This window comes from Andrena cerasifolii, chromosome 12 (assembly GCF_050908995.1).
Source record: "Andrena cerasifolii isolate SP2316 chromosome 12, iyAndCera1_principal, whole genome shotgun sequence".
Classification (NCBI taxonomy): Eukaryota; Metazoa; Arthropoda; class Insecta; order Hymenoptera; family Andrenidae; genus Andrena; species Andrena cerasifolii.
The window spans coordinates 12,026,861-12,045,641 of NC_135129.1; the positions used below are offsets into that span (position 1 = coordinate 12,026,861).

Sequence of the window (18,781 nt, forward strand, 5' to 3'; positions counted from 1 at the left end):
AGATTTTCATTGATTGTACCTAGTTTGCGGTAGTTGGCCTTGGGGGTAAAAGTGGGTAAAAGGTACGATTTAGGCAACCTGTCTACTAAATTGTACCTTCTCAACCTCCAACCTATTTGTACCATTACACGTCCTTTATATTCATTAATTATTGCGAAACTGATGATGTACGATTTAGTCTCACTGTCCGTATTCCCGTTTCCAGGCAAACGACGACCCCAACAGTATCTGCATATCGCAAAGGAGCTTCGCCATCGGCATCGCGATCGCTGGTCTGATCCTCATGCTGGCGGTGGTCGCGGCGATCTTAGTGCTACTCGCCAAGAGACGGCACAAGAGCATCTCGACCACGGGATCCTCCATCTACAGCGGGCCCTACACGAACACCGCGTACAGTCACAGCAGCTAAGTTCAGCCGCGAAGGAACCCCTCGATGCGAGAAATATCATACGAACGCGGAGCTCCGACTGCCAGCGATGTCGAAGCGATCGGTTCTACCCCGTCGGAATTTAGCTGGAATAGGCGAGGATACCTTTTGCTCAACCGCCGATGCTACTATCGTTTCTAATCGTTTTATATTCTCGAGGAAGTAGCTCAGACACGATGGGTCCAGACACGTGTTCAAACGTATCAGACCGGAACGAGTCCCTGCGCATTTCTGACGACCTTGCCACGGTCTTTTGGTAATCTGTCGCAACGCTACACTGCCCCTTTTTGAGAGTTTGTTAATCGAGCACGTGTCCGTGACCCGCGCGCTTTAGAGAAATCGTAGTCCAGCTCGTCTCGGCCTGGAACGAATCGACGAACGAATCCTTAGCGTTAACTTTAATATATATACTTTATATATATATATATTATTATTATTGTTATTATGATATACATATTGTATACTAGTCCGGTATACGCTGTCCTAGCTAACCTAGCAGCCGCACTTGGCACCGCGCTCTACGCGAGCATCCTTTGCCCATCATACGGTCATCCCGGTAATTTAACTTAATCACCCGTGCAGAACGACTCACTGTAGCGTTTAAGGCGAAGTCAAGTGGTACGCGGAGACTGTTAAGCGAATCAAATGCCCCGGTGGTTCTAACGACCGTTCCTTTTTTCCTTCCACTTCCGCGCCAGAGCTCGCGCGTTCCCTTCTCGTATTTATAGTCACTGCAGTTTTCCACGCGTTCTTCGTGCTCTAGAAACGGTCTCTCAGTTAATGGGGCTGGGGTGACTCGGGGAAGGTGGTACCGGGCTTGGAATTTTTTAGTCTAATGTCCGAAGCGCGATGAAGCTACATGAGCACTCAGCGCTGATCCTGTGCTTGGCGTAGCGGAGCAACTTGTTGGGTTCTAATTTCCTTGAGCAAGGATACCTAGCTCCAAATAATCGATTAGAGACGAGTTTATACGAGTTTAAACGAATTATAGTTCTCTTAACGGGCAACCGGAGAGTTCCATGGGATGTATTGGTTATTATGTGCTTCCGACGAGGCGGCGTGCTTCGTGTTACGTGAGATCAGATCCCGTTGCCGCAGACGCGAGGGAACCAACGTCGAGTCGTGTATTTTTTTAGGTATGTAGGAAAGGAGTTTTGGAAAATTCACCGAAAATGTTTCCTCGCGTTTGCGGCGGCGAGATGCTCGCATGAGTGTGGCGATAAACGAGTGTATAATCCGATTGCAATTCATTATAACGCTTAAATGTAAATTAGTTTAATTGAATCGAGGTGCTGCTCCGACGTCGGTATTCGAAGCCTGAGGTGTTTCTGGTTTCACATGGACCAAGTCCGAAAGCGTATAAAAGTATTGGAAATTTTTCGAAATTCTCAGTGACTGGATAAACACCTTGTAGCGACCCTGAAGATATCCTCCCTTTCCCATTTTGTATGCATATACGCATTTCTCCATGGAAATCATAAATACTTCTACGCTTCTCGCTATCTATTCGATTCTTCGGCAATGAAAAAAAAACATAGATTCTCCTAAGGCAAAAATTTCCAGCAACTGGTTTAGCAGTTACTTTTGCGAAGAAGAATGGAAAATAAAGCCCGAGTACTGATGCGCGGAGCATTTTCTAGTTGTTAATTGTCGAACAGGTGGAGATAAAACTGCCGAAGCAGTCGCGTAACTGGGTCCAACGTGGTGGTGGGTACAGATCGTAAAATTTACATTTAAACAGAGAAGGGGGGTGAAAAAAATAAGAAAGGACGGACACGCGGACGTAACTCGTAACCCATGAAACCGCTATTGTGCGACGATTTAGAGAAGAGAGCAAAAAAAATAAATGTCGATTCGGTTTTTACAGAAGCGATTATTACGCTGGCGACGTGTCGTTCTCTGCGGACTGGTCTTCGTCAGAGATTATGCATCTCGACTGTTAAACATCGTGTCGTGAGAATTTCTGTTTTTGTACTCTTTGGACGTCTTCGCGTCGAAAGGCAAACGTTTCACGGACTTAACTTTCTTGTCACGAGATGACAATTGTACAAATTTTTGTTGACTATGGACTTTGCGTCACGATGTTTCGCGAATATCTACCCCAAGTGCAATAACTTCGAGCAATCGACAGCCCAGAGAACTTCAATCGCGGAATGTGAAAAGACAAGCGAACGGATAACGAAGGAACGTTATCGTTCGCATGTGATACGTGTGGCATTGGTTCATAGCGACATTGGGGACGAAAATGCCTGTATAGAGACTCTTTTTTGTAAGGATACGCGATTCTACTTAGGTCCCGCAATGTTTCTCTGGACCCTTGTCAAATGAACTTACAACGAACTTGTGTAAATAACGACAAAACAATAAATCTTGTAACCATAAACTAACATGGCTACTTAATAACCCGAAAGACATTGCACCGCCACGATCACGTCATAAATCACAAATACAGTCGCTGTGAAATAGATCTGTTATTGTTTTGTACGAAATAACAAGTCCCGACAAAATAATATCAGGTTAGGTTTCGCGATGTTGAACAAGTAGTACGTTAGAACAACGTGTAAAGAGAATTATATGTTCTAAACACTTTGCACGTTAGCAATTAAAGGATCCCTATATCGCCAGACGCCATATTGAATCATAGATAAAAGATACATATATAAACTCACGCTTTGACGTTTGTAAATGCCCGAAACCTGTGAGATGTTTTGATTACAGCGTAGTCAGCATGGTCATCGTGCTCTTCGTAGTCACCGTTTTATACACACACTCGCGGAAGCAGTAACTTTTCAACGAGACAACGCGAATATTGCAAGAGCACGTGGTGTATCACGCGCAACTTACCAAACACCCCGAAACACTGACGCGATCGTTCGTGTCGAATTACTTTATAAACATTCGGGGTCTTTGCCCAAGTTACGCCTAAGCCCCATCACCCGACGCAATAACATTCCCGAGGCAGTGATTTCGAAAACAAATGGCCACGACAAGTTTACGTTCGAATTTAACGCATTGGAATTTTATTCTAGCTTCGTGCTTGCTTCGCGTTTCGATCGAGCGATCGATGTTTTAAATTTTACGTTAATGATCGTTAATACGCTACTGAGTGCGGTTGAATTACACGGGAATCCGAATGTTCACCTTTTTGAACGAGTAATCATTGTTCTTCGCTCGTTTTCCTTTAATTTTGCGACAGAATTGCTGCACACGTTCCCGCGTTTAAACATTCTGCTCGTTACAGTTCGAAACTGAGTTTCCTATTAGCGTTGCTAGGGAACGCTGTGATTTTCAGGGCTGTGCAATACAAGATCCTATGGGCTACTGAAGTTTTCTGTTTCTCCGAATAGTCTACTTTCTCGATCAATTTTTCCTCGATTTAGAATAGATTCTTTCTTCTATTGACTGCAATGTTAAATGCCTGGCTATAGCTTGCTAATTGAAAGAGAAAAATTGTAGAAGTTTGATGTATCCTAGAGAGTACCACTCGTGCTACGGCACTGGCTAGCTTCCTACGAAAAGAAGCGGGAAATTTGATTACGGTAAATAAGAAAACATTGTAATGTGGCTATTTAAAATTAAGATATAAAGAGAACAAGTCTGTAAATGATAAATATAAGTAGAAATAATACAGATTCGCGTTGGATCGCGGGAATAATTCACAGGTCTCGCGAAGTATCAAACGAGAGTGTCTTTTTTTATTGAATTATATATAATTCGTTTTTGGAAAATATGATATATATATGTATATAATATAACAAGAAATATAATTAGACTGACATGAGTTCTATCAAATTGTCCGGCTCTCTATGATGTTGTGCATCTTTGGGTTGGTAGTATAGCTCTTTGTTTTATTTCTTTCCACCATACGATTTCCAAATCGCGTTCACCTTCTCGGTCACCTTCGCGATGCAATTTGCAAACGAATCCTCCCTCCGATTCGTCGTAGCTCTCCTCGCTGTTTTCCCTTTCTTTCCACGCACGCTCTCCCATTCGTTCCGTTATCAATTCCCTCCTGCAACTCTTTCAAAACCAGAGTGTACTCCTTCTTCGACATTCTGTAACTCCATCCATCCCTCTTCGAACTAGACAAGCTGGCCCACTGCAAACAGAACACTCTGGACCGCGGAAATTGTACAACTCCTTGCTCAAACACTACCAAATATGGTCGCGGAAGAGATCACTCCAGCTCTTAAAGAGTCAACATCGTCTCGGCAGAGTACTTGGTTCACGACCAGCGAACATGTTTTAACATCCCTTCTGACAAATATAAAGTATATTCAATTGATCCACCGACAATGCTGCCCCGACGGCAGACAGGGGACAAGGTACAAGCTCAACACATCCTGCACGTAGATCTCAGTCTAAAAACAAAACTCTAAACTATATAGCGTTAAGCATAAAGGCACAGCCATCGTTCGTTCTTGTACCATGTGATATGTCCAACGGAAAAGAAACAATACAGGTATGAGAAAGAATGCAAGTACGCGGCGCGACCGGCTTGGAGCTTGTCCCCGTCGTTTGACGCTCGATTGAGATCGGTCCAGGGATGCTGGCCTCAAACATATTCGCTGCCCGAGCATCGTGCCCCGAGCATCTGGCTCGCTCTTCAACAACGAGACGTCGAGTTCACGCCAGGCTAAGGTCTAAAGAGATCGGCGACGAACGAATCCGGTATCTGTTTCCTGCGTCCCGCACAGTGTATGAACAGAAAATTAGAAAAGAATGCGAGATAACGAGGACGAGATGTCACCGATCTCTGATCTAATGCGCTACTTATTCAGCGTCGCGCGAGAAGCAGCTGAGATGAAGCTGGCGGGACCTGTTGGAACTAAAACTGAACGGTGACCGATTCTCCGAATGAATGTGCCCTTCCAGAAACCATTTACAAAAAGTTCCAGCTACTTCTCGCGGTGCACCGGGCTTCCTACGACGAGACGTACAGACAATTCAACCGCATTTTCAGCCGCATTCTGTGTATCGAGGATCCGCTAATCAAGCGCAGAAATCATACAATTTCGCTTAAAGGCTAAACGCGAGTCTTCGACGTGGCAGCGCGACCAACGGAAGGTGATCAGGAAGATGCGAAATTTTCCAACGAAAAATTCCCACAATGTTCCACGCGTACTAGTCTCTCTTTTCTCAGCCCCTTACACGCATTCTCATCCATTTCTCTCGCTCTCGCTACCGTGTCAATCTCCTTTTATGTCGCATACAAAAATAGTAGGAAACGAACGTGAGGTCTTGCGAAACTTACAATGACATTTATCACCCGTTCTCCTCCGATCGTTAGTTTAATAATTCCTCGAGCTGGTCACCCGGCGAGCGGGCGACTTCATCGGCGTGTCCCCCCCTCCAGCGACTCCCTCCTCTCTGCTTCCCCGGTTTTTTTAGAATAGCCCAGGCGATGTTACGAAATCACTTGTGGCGATCGAACGACGCTCGGTGCACCAGCCGACGAGCACTTTTTTCCAACCCTTCTCTTCGATATTTCTCGCCAAGCTTCCTCTACCGATCGAAATAAATATAAAGCGTTTCCCAGACGCACACGATTCAACGGAACGGAGTAGCGTACGTACCTGGGCGGGTGCATCGAGCGTCCGATTAAAAGCGTACACGCGAGCAAAATGAATATATAAATAAATAAACGTGACCGTGCAATTGGCGATTATGACTTTGGTTCAGCTGCTCCGTTTGCACGACGTAAGCGGGAACCGCATCTACGAGTAACGCCCATCGATAACTGTAAAGAGTCTCTTTTGCCACCCCGTTGTTTTCTCGCGTCTCTGTCTCGGAGATTCAATCAAAGTACCGAGACTCGTGTGAATGGACAGTGCTTAAAATATACACTGTCGATTCCTCGTTTCTTATCCCTTTTACAGGAGGGAATCACTTCCACCCTTCACAAGGGTTGCTACGATCAGATTCAGGGCGATAGTCGCAGGCGGTTTCTCTCGATAGACGATTAATCCTTGTTTCGTATCTTTTTTTTTCGCTTTTTTCCTCCTTAATTACGACTTAGAGAGATTCGTGAAATGCTGTTCTTTCCTTCTGTGTCTGTTATAGGTACAATTATCTTCATTAATCACTACGACGACTTTAGGTACGGTTAAACACTACAGTTGTGCGCCCATCTCTTTACAATCGAAACGTCGGATAGCTCTTTGTAATCTGCCTAATGTATACCGCTCAGGTCGCTCTCGTTTTTCATCGCTGCTTTAAACCTAACGACGCTCTAATTAAATTTATCACGCTCCCTTTCGAAGAGAGTAGCACGTATCTTTCTCAGTCTCCCTCCCCTCGTACCTGTTCCTCGCTCGTTCGCCAACTATCGATAAAAAGATAGGCACACCTTCACCTACGTCCTGAAGTACAATTCACCGTAAGCGAAGCTTCTGGATGGATTCCACTTGGTTTCTCTCTCGCAGAGCAACGTGCACCCCTTGCTCTTGCATGAAACGATTAGGATCGAATGATAAACGAAAATCGAAGCTTCCCTTCGCGTCAGGTTCAGAATCCGAACCAGAACGAATAAATAAGTGACCATGGCGCGAGAAGTGGTCCACGTTGAGCCGCAGATCGTTATTTTTTTTTTCACAGACGGAGACATTATTTGTAATTACGACGATCACGCGTCACCATCACCGCTGACGAACTGATAAACGCGTATTGGATTGTTCAAGAAAATTGGGCATGAAAATTATCGTCTATTATCCTGCGCTCTTATAGCTTTTACAGTGGCTCAGAAATCTATAGGATTCAGAAGCGTGCCGTGAAGCTTGGAAGACGAATCATAGTTACACCGTTTGTGAGCTCTTTAGTCGCGTCTCAGCTTTAAAGTAAAAGATCCTCGTCTCGGCTATACTTCACCGTCGCGGCCTGTTACAGGCGAAATGAAACGGAAGGGAAACCAATCGTGTCGAAGAGTACGCATGCGAGGCAGGTTTCTCTCGTGATAGCTAAGCTGTGATGGTTTCGCGCTACTTAACTACTGTGTCGAACTAGATATATAGACCATGGTACTGAATACGTTCACAGATTCACGGGATTATCCTTGGACGCGAAAAGTTTCCGATTCCTGGGAGTCTAGGGAGCGTAAGTGCCTTCGGTGTTGAAACGAAAGGAGCCAGAAGCGTTCTGCGAGATCAAGGGCATTAAGTTCGAGAGGTGGAAGATGTTCAATATAAAAACGAGGCGGCAAGTAATTTGATTCGGGAGTCGTGAATCGCAACTGATAGCAATTTTTCTTCGGTGGCAGTATACAGAAGAATCAGTGAGCAGTGATTATATTCCTGATTAGACAGCGTTAGCAAGTTGCTAGTTGTAAACGTACTCAGTAACATGTACATTATAATACTCGTACATTAGTTCTATTATAATTATTATAGAAGGATTCCCTTGATGGCCCCGCAGAGATCATCGCGATGGTCGTCCAAGGTAATCCCTGTACGTGTGTGTGTGTGTTTTGTGTGTGTTCGTTTTAAAAGTACCTTTTCCTTAAAAGTAAATCTCACATTCATATAGTTATCTGTAAAACCGCGATTAAAATATCTCCAGATATAATATAATATACTGTATATATATATATATATAATATATATAATAATTGTAATAGGTAAAATTCTGTTTCAGTAACTCTGTTTTGGTGTACCACTGTGTGCCTGCTCGTACCACCACGCAGAAAACAACGCACACGTTTTATCCTTTCAATTTGTACACATATATATATTATATATATATATATATATATATATATATATATCCCTCTGTTTTTTTCTCTCTCTTTCCGATTATCGTGATAGCTCAGATATTATTATTCGATACGCAACTCTTTAAGTTTAATCGTTTCCGAACTCCGCGTTTTTTTTTTATCAAAAGAGATGTAACGTACTTTGTTCTCGTTCTTCGTTTCGTCGATTTCGTGACGTGAATGATTATACTATAACGGTGGTGTGCTTTTTACCCTCTTCGCTTAGACGATTAAAAGTACGGTTAATATTAATTATTAAGAATGGTGTGTACGTGTGTGGGTGTGTGTGGATAGCGATAAATCACGCGTTTGTCGTTCGGTTCCCCTTATCAGCCCGTAACCGGTTGTCTCCTCCGTTCTCCCAGTTCAACGCTGCTTCTCTGCCCTCCCCCAGCTGTTCCAGCTACCTAATATTGTACCAGTTGATTTCGACGGGTGATTGTCACCTTCACGGTCCCTGCAAGTCAGAAGATTATTTGCTGAGAGCAGCATCGGCCTCCTCGCGTCGATCCTCGCGACACAATATGCCAGTGAATTGCTGTTTTGTGCAAATCAAGATTTTGCGTTTAACGGGGGGTGTCCCGAGGATACACCGATCACGGCTGATCTATAAGCGGAGTTGAATGGAGAAACCGCGCGGCGGATTTGCAAACGTGTGTGGAACGGTAACTGATACCGAAAGTATAATAAAAGACACGCACGCTTTAAAGAAGGAAAGAAGAAAGGAACAACTGATCGTTGTGCGATAAAGAACACATTCATTGTTAACTAATTGGTAACATGTCTGCATAGTAGTGTACCACCTGTGCGCGTGACTATGTGAAGCGTACAGTGCTGTAGTAAAATGTGCTCTGAAAACTTCTGCTCCCTGTGCGTCCGTTTTTCGAATGGACCAGGGTATAGCGAAGGTCTCGCGGTGACACTATAGATTAGTCTCAAGGAAATGGGAAGAATTTTCCAGGCACATTTCCACGTGACGGACAGATATCGACTAAAGCGGGAATAAACGCGCGTGAAGAAGCGTCTATGTTGCGTGATGTGGAATACGTCGTGTTCGTTTGTAGTATTTTATACTGAATATCTGTACCTTATATCATATTGTCTTCCACAGGTCTCGCTTTTAAGGGGGATACAAGAACGTGTGAAAAAGTTGTGTCACATATCGTTCTTCGTAAGCGGAACAAAAGTAGAATTGTAACAGAACCGTTCAAGCAACGTACCGAACGAGAGAGAGAGAGAGAGAGAGACGAACATCTAACTTAGACTCCCGTACAGATTTAATCGTCGGTCCTTACCTTCTCTCAGATCTTTCGGCATGTTCGACGAGAGCGACGGCATGGAAGGAGTCTGATAAAGATTGGGCCGAGCGCCGGTCGGTGGCAACGGTGCTACTTTGGACCTAACGAACAAGTTACATTGCTACTCTCTGTTTCCTAGCGTTCATAGAAGGATACAAGCGTAATCACTTCGAACAATCACCTCTGTTTACGAATCTTCGGGTTCCTCCCGTCGAACGAGGTGGGTGTACCGGCACCCGAGTTGTTCGACGAGTACGATGGTGGCCGGTACGGTCGTGGGCAACCTTGAACAACAGGTGGTGATGGTACTGGTGCATACTGCAGCCGCGGATTAGCTGGCACTCCCGGATGCATCAATCTCATATCCCCTGAGACAAGAATCGTGCGACAGTCACTCCACAGACCCGCGCGTAATGAATTCTCGCGAAGCGTAGGGTCATGAAACGGAGCTATCGTACCTTGCACAATATGGACACCCTGATACATTGGCAGTGGGTAGCGTGATTGGGGTTGTGCGCTTCTGTCCCCGCTCCCACTTCCGAACAGCTCGTGTGCTGGAGTCGGCGACCTGCTAGTCCTCTGAGAGTTGCCTGGCGTCGAGGCTCGAACACTAGCAACAACCTACGGCACACGTTCAACGAATTTTATCAACGAATTGCTGCGTCGTGTACCGCACGGTGCTTCAACACTTACAGGAACGTTTTGCCTGAAAACGAGATTGGGAACCAGCGTGGGAGTCATGTACGTCCCAGGTGGTGCAGGGGACGCTCCACTGTGCCCGACTTGGTGGCCAAAGGTACCATTTGACACCATCGTCGGCGGTGGATAACTGCCGGAGTTGACGTACATCAACGGCATCCCGGGCATCTGCAAATTAATCGGTTGCTGTTTACAAAAACACTTCTACTGTTAGGATAAGCGTGCCTCGATGGAATACCTGATTAGAGGTCGGAGTGTTTGGTGGCGTAGGTACTCTGTACATGACAGGTGGTGGCTGAATGGTCGCTTGCCCTTGTGGATAATACGTGGGAACCATGTGAACCGGTGGCTGATACGTGTAGTCGCTTGGTGCCGGTGTCACGGCGGGCATCGAATTGTAGGGAACTGGGTAGCTGCCCACGTAATTGGCTGAAATAGAAACGGTATAATTAGATAATCGATAAACGGGTGACGCTAAAAAGAAGAGAAAGTTTTGATTTACAATTCGATTGGCTGGGGGGAGTCATAGTTTGCGCGTTAAAAGAATAATTCGACGTGAATCGTTGCTGCTGGTGCAGCTGCTGCCTATCACCTGGACCCTGACTGACCGAAAGCGCTGTACCAGGTGGAGGTACAAAGTACATCGTTTGTTGCGGCTGAAATAAAGTAACAATAAATATAGATGTAACATCGAGTTACGTCGATATACATAGGGTAAGAAAGCACTCCCTACTGGCATTGAATTTGGTGGAGGCTGCCAGTAATTCTGCGGCATCGTCTGCACGCTTTGCACCGTCTGATTCGTAGACGGCTGCGGTTGGGAATAGGAGTGCGGTGGCGTGGAGTGATTCTCACCGGGTACGCGCTGATCGTAGATACTCATGCCCATAAAATATCCAGACAATTCAGTTACTTCCTAAATCAAAGGGCATCACCATGTAACAATAGCTTTGAGCGACCACTCTCGTCCCTCCGATATAGAAACAAGTCCCTTACCGTTGTCTGCGACACTGGTCCTTGCTGCACAGGTACTGCATAATTAGCGTAAACAGAGTTCTGATTATACAAGACGTCCCCCTGACCATTGTTCTGTACATTCGCCTGACTCGGATGAGGAGCCATCATCACAGCCTGCTGGCCCACAGGGGGTTGGTAGACACCCTGGTTGTACGGTTCTGAGGTAGGTATGTAGCTGGTGTACGGTTGAGCTGTTTGGTTATGGTTACATGTTTGCACCGTCGATGACGATTTGACTAGAGTTTGTTGCTGGGGTTGCTGTTGCGGCTGATGCTGCTGCTGCGGTTGTTGCTGCTGTTGCTGCTGTTGCTGCTGCTGCTGCTGCTGCTGCTGCTGCTGCTGAGGCGGCCCTGGGTTCTGCTGAGGCGGTGGCGTGAACGGTAGACTCGGTGACGTAGCTGTGTTCGTCACGTGAGTCACCGTCGTGTTACCACCGTTACTGTTCTTGCTCGACTGCGCTTTCTTTTTACCCTCGTTCTTTCCATTATTCGTTACTTTCGATGGCTCGGATGGCTCCGCGTTTTTTACAGGCGACGCGTTATTCCCCTCGTTCTCGCGCGGCGACGCAGCGGCGGCGTAAAACTTGGGTGGATTCTCGGGATCGAACCGGTATATCGACCCGTCCGGGTTGGTGCACGGCTGATTGGTTTGTGGATTGATGATTATGCTACCGGGTGGCACGCTGGATATACTGGTGACCGCCCACATCACCGTTTGGTTGTTTGCTTCCGGGGAGGCGAGATCCTGACTAGATACTTGGGTGTGACTGCACGTCATGTTCGCCACGGGCGATGGCGACGGGGACGGCGAGATCGTCGCGTCGCTGCGCTGGCTCTGCGATTTGTAGCCGCTGCTCGAAGGGCTCAGTCGTGAACACATGCTAGCTCCCGAGTCTGTAACACGCCAATTCAATCCTCCATTCATGAATGAAAACATTTAACCGCTGTTTCCACAGAAGTGTAACATACATAGTTAGTACCTTAGTACCGAGTAGCTAAGAACTTGAGACGAACCTTGCTTCATAAGACGAGCTCCTGCGCTGTGAGTAGACGTTACGCTGTCCCCTCTGGACAGCATGCCTCTGGTGTAGCCACCGAAGCTGAAGGATTTCGAAACTGATGGCCTTAGTACTCCGCCCCGGCAAGACTCTCTCCCGTCGAAGGACTCCCCTTTCAGGAGCTTCGTTTGCCTGTTACATAGACAGCGTTAGAATTTACACAACCGCCCGATAACGTTCAGCGAAGCGAGGTTCACCTCATTGTATGGTCCGAAGGATGCAATAAACGATATCTCGTTGAGGCGTCGGAGCTCTCCGTAGATGACCAGTAGGGCCAGGAAGTAACCTCGCCGCTGTCTCCACTACTATCCTTGAATATCCTTCTCCTGGCACGTTCGTACTCCTCTTCCCTCTCCTCGAAACTCTTGTTCTGCCGACAATAATCGCCGGACAGCCTGTCGGGCGACTTGAAATTGAAACTATCCTCGAAGGAACTCGAGTCTCTCTTCAGGATACTCCTGCGCGGCTCCTCCGACAGTATCAGGTCGTCCCGGATGTGCTCCTTGAAACGAGTGTTCGGGATTCGCATGTTCTTCGTCCTGGTCACTATCACGCTCGACCCAGACTGGTCGACGTTGTGCTCCATGCCGAAGTACGCCGCTACCCGGTGCACCAGCATCCTGTTGTACGAGGACATGTTCGGGAACTTGTGGCAGACCTTCTGCTTGTCCTTGGCGAACTCGATCAGGTCCTTCTCGATCTTCAGCAGCACCGTGCGATCCTTCTGATTCCGGTTTATGGTCTCCGCGATGAAGTGCTCCAGGTCGATGCCGGTACTGTCCGTGTACAACTCCGTGCTGCTATCTGCGAAGGGGAATATTCATGCTTCTTGAACACAGAGTGGTTAGAAATTTCCAATTAGTGGCAACGTAATAATACACGAGAACGAACCTCGCGAGAGGCACGGAGACGCGCTGTCGAAGCTACCCTGGGAGGAATTCTGGTGCCTCAGCTTGTGCCTGGAGCCAGGTCTGCTGACGGACAGGGTGTTGCCGCACTGATTAGAGCATTGATTGTTGCAAATGTTCAAGGTGTTCGGTCTACGTTGCTCCGACTTCTGATTGTTCTGCGCGTTCTGGGCCAGGTTGGTGCACTTGGGCGAATGCTGCAGCGCCTGGCCCGACTTGGACGGTGACACTGGCGTCTGCAGCAGGCCGGGTCGCTCGCTCTGATTGTTCTTCACGCAGTTGTTGCATTTCTGGATCACGTTCGAGCCTGTCATCTTGGAGCGTTGCGACTCCGACTTGTTGCCGTTCGTTGGCGAGGTGTTGTTCTTTGGCGAGTGGACTTGAGAAGGACTAGATCGACCTGCGACCAACATAAGGCATACCTTAACGCGTGAACAGTACCCCGGACGAATGAAGGAAATTTTACCGGAAGAAGGAACGCGTACCATTTCGTGACGGAGCTCGACAGGTGGGCGAGGTGGCCGTGTTGCGCATTTGCTTCGGGGACTGGTTCGGGCAGAGGTTGCTGTTGAACATCGACTCGTTGTTGTTGAGCTTGGCGTTGGTGGAGCTGAGGGACAGACTGCCCGCGAACTTCTTCTCGCCGTCCACCGACTGAGGGCTATGCGGTGACGACGAACCGTTGTGTGGCTCCCTCGGGGGAGACGTCGACTCTCTCATGGCATGGCTCCTCACCAGCAACTTCACTTTCGTATTCGCCTGAAAGACGTACGCGCCATTAGACCAGCCCCCGGAATCTTCTAGATGAACTGGTGACACGTACCCTATTACGCAAGTTTTTGTTCTCGGTGTCAGGTTTATCGGGTGGACAGGAGGGCGAGGCGCGGTGGAGCGAGGGAGAAGAGCCGACATTGGGATTGGCATTCCCGTCTATCATATCCGAGTCCGTGCTGCTCTGGTAGGACACGTTCGGGCCACCTATGACGAAGCCTTGCCTGGAGGACGGCACCGAGGGCATTCCTCCTCGCACCACCACCGTGGGACTCTCAGGTCGACTGTGCGACCTGCTGCCTTTATGCACCACTATGCTTGGTACTGCAACAACCAAACCCAATGCTCACTCCGTCCTTCACCTGATCACCAAGCTCAGCTTCTCCGCAATTCCACGAGAGACAAACTGTTTAAGATATCCGAGGATTTCACGGGTATTCTTCGAGTCTCCCATGTGCTTTTAGAAGAGGATTACAAGAGAGTTCTTCCCGACAGTTTTCCAAAAGAACACAGCCTACGTCTCAGCTGATCTGAGCTCACCTAAGCTGGTCAGCCAATAGATCGCGAAGAAAGGAGTCTCTGGGGCACGGTGTCTCGCGTAAATTGGGAAGCTATCACGGGTGGCAACGACTACGAAGGAAGAGGCGAAGGGAAGAATCGTGAGCGTGATTGTACACTTACTCTCCAGGCGGGCCATGTGTTAAATGCGTCATGGGGTTACGGTGCAGGGCTCTGCAACTGGTGGGTTCAAACGGGTGCAACTGGGTTAGTACGTGAATCTTTTGGGTGGCGTGCAGCTCGTGGGGCTGATACAAGGAGCCAGACCACTGCACGTCCACCTTCCAACATCGTACACTCTGTAAGCAGATACAACACAACGGTCATGAGTTGGCTGAAAACGCGGGATGCGGTCGTCGTTCAGGCGTGAATGGATAATGAAGCACTAAAGTCGCTTGGTTCCTAGATTCTTTCATTACAGTCGTTACTCTCTCAAATTAACGTTTACATTTCGGTATAATGCTTTAGTGCGTGCAGGCGGTATCACGTGCAGGAAGTCCCAAAGCAAGTGGGGGAGAAATGACCGGGGTAAAATGAGCTTTCTTAATTTATCCTTTAACAATAGAATATATTTACCAATTTGGGTGACGTAATAAATGATAATTATGCACATTCAGATATCGAAAAATGTAAATTCATTTAAAAAATTAAAAATCAAGTTTTTTTATGTGAAAAAAACATCGTTATTTTTATGTGAAACTTGTTTTCAAAAAATTATCGAGGCCCATTTGAAAAAAATATAAAATGTTTTTGTTAAAAAATTTATTTAGATATAATAAGTATGTATGTATTTTAATAATAGTTACGTATTTGTTTTAGTAATAATATGTCGGATTGTTCATGTAAACAAAGCTCATTTAAAAACTCATTTTCAGAAGAAAATGTGTTTACGCAAAGTACAAATTATTCACGTTAAACTTGTATTAATGAAATATATTTTTCAAAGAATAGTTTAAATTGTTTAAAACTTCTAATAAAGCTAATTTTATAATTATATCCTTTGTTCAAACTCGTATTTTATTTTAGCTCACTTTACCCCATGTATGGCTGGGGTGGTATTGCCTTAAATCTGCCACTGCGCGTACTCCAGCATTTTATTAAACTAGTGACAGTTAGTTGGAATGAAAAAGCACGCTTGCAATGCTATTAGTGACGAAGGAGTCGTTAGAACAGTGTTCGCCAAAAGCTTCACTCCTTGGAGTGCTCGTTTGTAAAGCACCAAGTTTAAAAGTGAACTAGCTTAGTCAGGAACCAAGCAAAGTCCACGACTGATGCTCCACTAGCAGCGTGACCGCGACAGCACGCGTGCGTTCGAAAATATCGCTGGTCAGTGACAACAAAAGCTGTTCACCCGTTCCATTCAAGCCAAACATTGATTCATAAATCCTCCCTCCCCACGGCGGAAGTAAAGCGATGCGAACGAGGCATCGGAGTTCGATCGCTGTCGATCGTAGAGCCACAACCAACCTCCACAAGCCAGCCTCCGCGACGAGCAATTGACAAGCAGCGGGAAGCATCGCGGTAAAGTGGCACGTAAACAGCCGCGTCTTCCACTACGACATCCTCGCCTTCCCGCTTCTCACAAAATCTTGTCGATCCACCCTTACTCCGCGATTCTGTACACGCGAACGACGGTAAATTCCTTGCAACGCACTAGCGGATCGTCAATCATCGTCGTCACAGAGGAACCTGCACTTTTCGCGTGTCTAAGGATGCCTCCTGCTAGCTCGTTATCCTCTTTGGAGTCAGCAGGGTTTCTCGCGACAGAGACACGGACGTGTGTCGGGTCTTCTAAATTGTACAACGAAGGTAGCTCAGTTCTGGAGACTCTGAGGAGCAAAATGCAGGGGACTGCTCGCAGCAAGTGGCACCGCAAACAAGGTGCTCCGCTGCAAGGGAGGAATTTTCACGAGTTGCTCAGAGGTTAATGCGGGTTAACTCTCCGATCGTGAGATCGCCTCGAAGATCACTGGCGTAACAGGACGAGATCGACGAAGAATCAGAGAGCTCTCCCTCGATCGTTCAACTTTCATCGTACTCCTCGGCGGCGACCTTCCGCGGCGCTCTGTTTCACTTTCCTACAGCTCGTTACTCGCGTGCACGGAGCTCCTCGAGCCCGCAGGATCACTGGATCGGAGTGGATCGTGGCCCTCGGCGACCTTCCACCCGCGGCTTCCTCCTCCTCGTGGCGTGAACCGGAGACGCGCGTTGGCAAGCCACCACGGAGAGTCTCGAAAATAGCAGAACACTCTTTCTCTGTCGTCCCGCGGTCCTTCGCGCCTCTTTTCCGCGATCTATCGGCCTGCCCCTTCGACGGGGGCAGAACCGCGATTCCTGCTCGTCCGCTGGGGGTGGGTGGTCGAAATCGAACTCGCGAAGCACCGGGTGACTGCGGAGTCGTCCACCAGGAGCACAGAGACACGCAGAGGAAAAAAGAGAAATAGAGAGAAGCGGAGAGATCGAGGATAGAGAAAAGGGGGGGGGGAGAGAGAGAAAAAGAGAGAGAGAGAGACGCGACACGAAGAGACCTGGACCAGCCGCAACTCGTCGAGTGGTACAACGGCACGTCGCCACGAAACCGCGTCGCGCGAGAGACTGAGAGACCGAGAGAGGAAACGCGCGCCTCGTCGGTCCCCCCTCGATCGCGGGCTCGACGTGGAGAGCGGTATCGAGAGCAACGACGGACAGAGAGAGAAGCAGCCAACTCACTCGACCAGCTAGCGAGCAACGGGGCGACGGGACAGAGGGTAGGGGATGAAGAAGTCTGAAGAAGGGAGGAGGGGGCGAGCGCGCGAAGGGAGGGAAAATTTTTAGACAGAGAGGCAAACGGGAAACGATAAAGCGGGGATAGACCGAGGAAAAATGATTCTGGACAAGGGCAGAGGGGGTGCAGCGGGGGTGGGAAAGGGGCTACGTATGTCGGGCAAGTGCACGCGTGCGCGTGCCACGGTTCTACCGGGTGTGCTGCGAATAATGGCCCCCGTGATTCTAAGCGACGATGCTACTCCACCCGTGGGTCCTGTGCTTTCAGGATGTCCCGACCACTTGCACCCTGGAGGGTCGACTACTGGGTGATTCTAACACGAACGCAAAGTCGAGATCCTCGGGAGAGGGTGACCGAGTTACGGGGAGTAACGCGGGACGAAGGGGAGGCTACTCGATGAGAAGTCTGCAACGACTTACACTTTTCTCGATCTGAATATCTTTGAGGATGACGTTAAGCAGAGCGACTAAAAGAGCCAACGCGGAGGGTTGAATTCGAGCAAGAATGAGAAGAACTTCGTAAGCTAGCCTGCGCGCTGCAAAGGAAACTTTGGAACTCCTTCGCGCGCTGCACAAATTTTGCATGCACTTTCGAATATGCCCCCGGGGGAGGATCGTTTCGCGACTCGAGCAACCCCTTTCCCGTATCCTTCCCTTGAAATGGTCGAGCGTACGTCCTTCGCCAACTTACATTTATTTCATCGTTAGCAGTACGTTCCCACAGAGTTTCGACGGCCTTGCATGAATCACGACCGCGCCACTTCGTTGCCAGAAATTTATTCCCAGGGAAAAAAAGCTGATTTAAGCGAGAATGATCGATGCGACCACTGTTAACCGTGATTATGGCGGGGCTGCAGGTTACAGTCCGGCTCTGTTGAGCTTCACTTTGGCAGAGAGTTTCTCGACACTCCGTTCACGAAGAATTGTTTTTAAAAGCGTCCCCCGTGGTCCCCGTGGAAGGCACCGCTTTCATTTTTCAAATCTATCGAAGCCAAGTGTCCACGGCACTCGTTTCCCTAAGACGGTTTCGAGGACACCGCGCTTTGATCAGCCAACGATACGATCGACTAATTGTGGCAGAAGCCGATATCGAGTCCTCCGAAACGAGGACACGTTTGTTTCGCGATTTCGAGAATCCCTGTGAAAACGACGGCCCAAAAGCAAAGGAAAAAGAATCCCAATAGCTCGTTCCGGCTGGCCGTGGTTGTGCCCGCATTTCCGCTCGATCGCGGTTGATAACACAGTTCGACAGCCATCTGGACTTGTAACATTCAATAGCCGTTTCTTATAGGTTTTCGTGCCCTGAAAACGAATCCGCAAACCGTTTGTCGCCATCACCCTCAGATTTTGAGAAATTCGATTTTGCAAAAAAAGCCTGCAAATTTTCAACTTTCAACATCTTTTGTGTCGAAACGGTAATACTTATTCGGTTGCTCATTGCGTCAAATTATTCTATGAACCCTTCCGAATACAATGAAAAGGACACCCGAAATGCACCCATTTTTCAAGATATATTTCAATTTATTTGCAAAACTA

General features: G+C 47.7%; 2 protein-coding genes across 12 annotated transcripts in view; one reads left to right on the forward strand and one right to left on the reverse strand.

The window, feature by feature from the left end:
- Pio (zona pellucida domain-containing protein piopio) overlaps positions 1–2,810 on the forward strand; it is a 49,424-nt gene extending 46,614 nt beyond the window's left edge. For all 3 annotated transcript variants that reach the window (XM_076823591.1, XM_076823592.1, XM_076823593.1), the window contains one exon: positions 206–2,810. In XM_076823591.1, coding sequence (XP_076679706.1) covers positions 206–409 — 204 coding nt within the window. In that variant the 3' untranslated portion in view covers positions 410–2,810. The remainder of the gene's footprint in view (positions 1–205) is intronic.
- Positions 2,811–4,100: 1,290 nt separating this feature from the next.
- Positions 4,101–18,781, reverse strand: part of LOC143374961 (uncharacterized) — a 28,223-nt gene continuing 13,542 nt past the window's right edge. Inside the window, exons 2-17 of one of the 9 annotated variants that reach the window (XM_076823561.1) lie at positions 14,606–14,781; positions 13,977–14,248; positions 13,639–13,912; positions 13,137–13,553; positions 12,443–13,049; positions 12,202–12,377; positions 11,168–12,102; positions 10,905–11,087; positions 10,674–10,827; positions 10,410–10,600; positions 10,166–10,339; positions 9,931–10,093; positions 9,654–9,840; positions 9,470–9,573; positions 9,262–9,291; positions 4,101–8,631 (exon numbers count right to left, since the gene is read on the reverse strand). In XM_076823561.1, coding sequence (XP_076679676.1) covers positions 9,263–9,291; positions 9,470–9,573; positions 9,654–9,840; positions 9,931–10,093; positions 10,166–10,339; positions 10,410–10,600; positions 10,674–10,827; positions 10,905–11,087; positions 11,168–12,102; positions 12,202–12,377; positions 12,443–13,049; positions 13,137–13,553; positions 13,639–13,912; positions 13,977–14,248; positions 14,606–14,621 — 3,882 coding nt within the window. In that variant the 5' untranslated portion in view covers positions 14,622–14,781 and the 3' untranslated portion in view covers positions 4,101–8,631; position 9,262. Of the gene's footprint in view, positions 8,632–9,261; positions 9,292–9,469; positions 9,574–9,653; positions 9,841–9,930; positions 10,094–10,165; positions 10,340–10,409; positions 10,601–10,673; positions 10,828–10,904; positions 11,088–11,167; positions 12,103–12,201; positions 12,378–12,442; positions 13,050–13,136; positions 13,554–13,638; positions 13,913–13,976; positions 14,249–14,605; positions 14,782–15,949; positions 17,075–18,781 lie in introns of those variants that run through there. The other 8 variants (XM_076823559.1, XM_076823558.1, XM_076823560.1 and 5 more) reach the window with 8 other exon arrangements.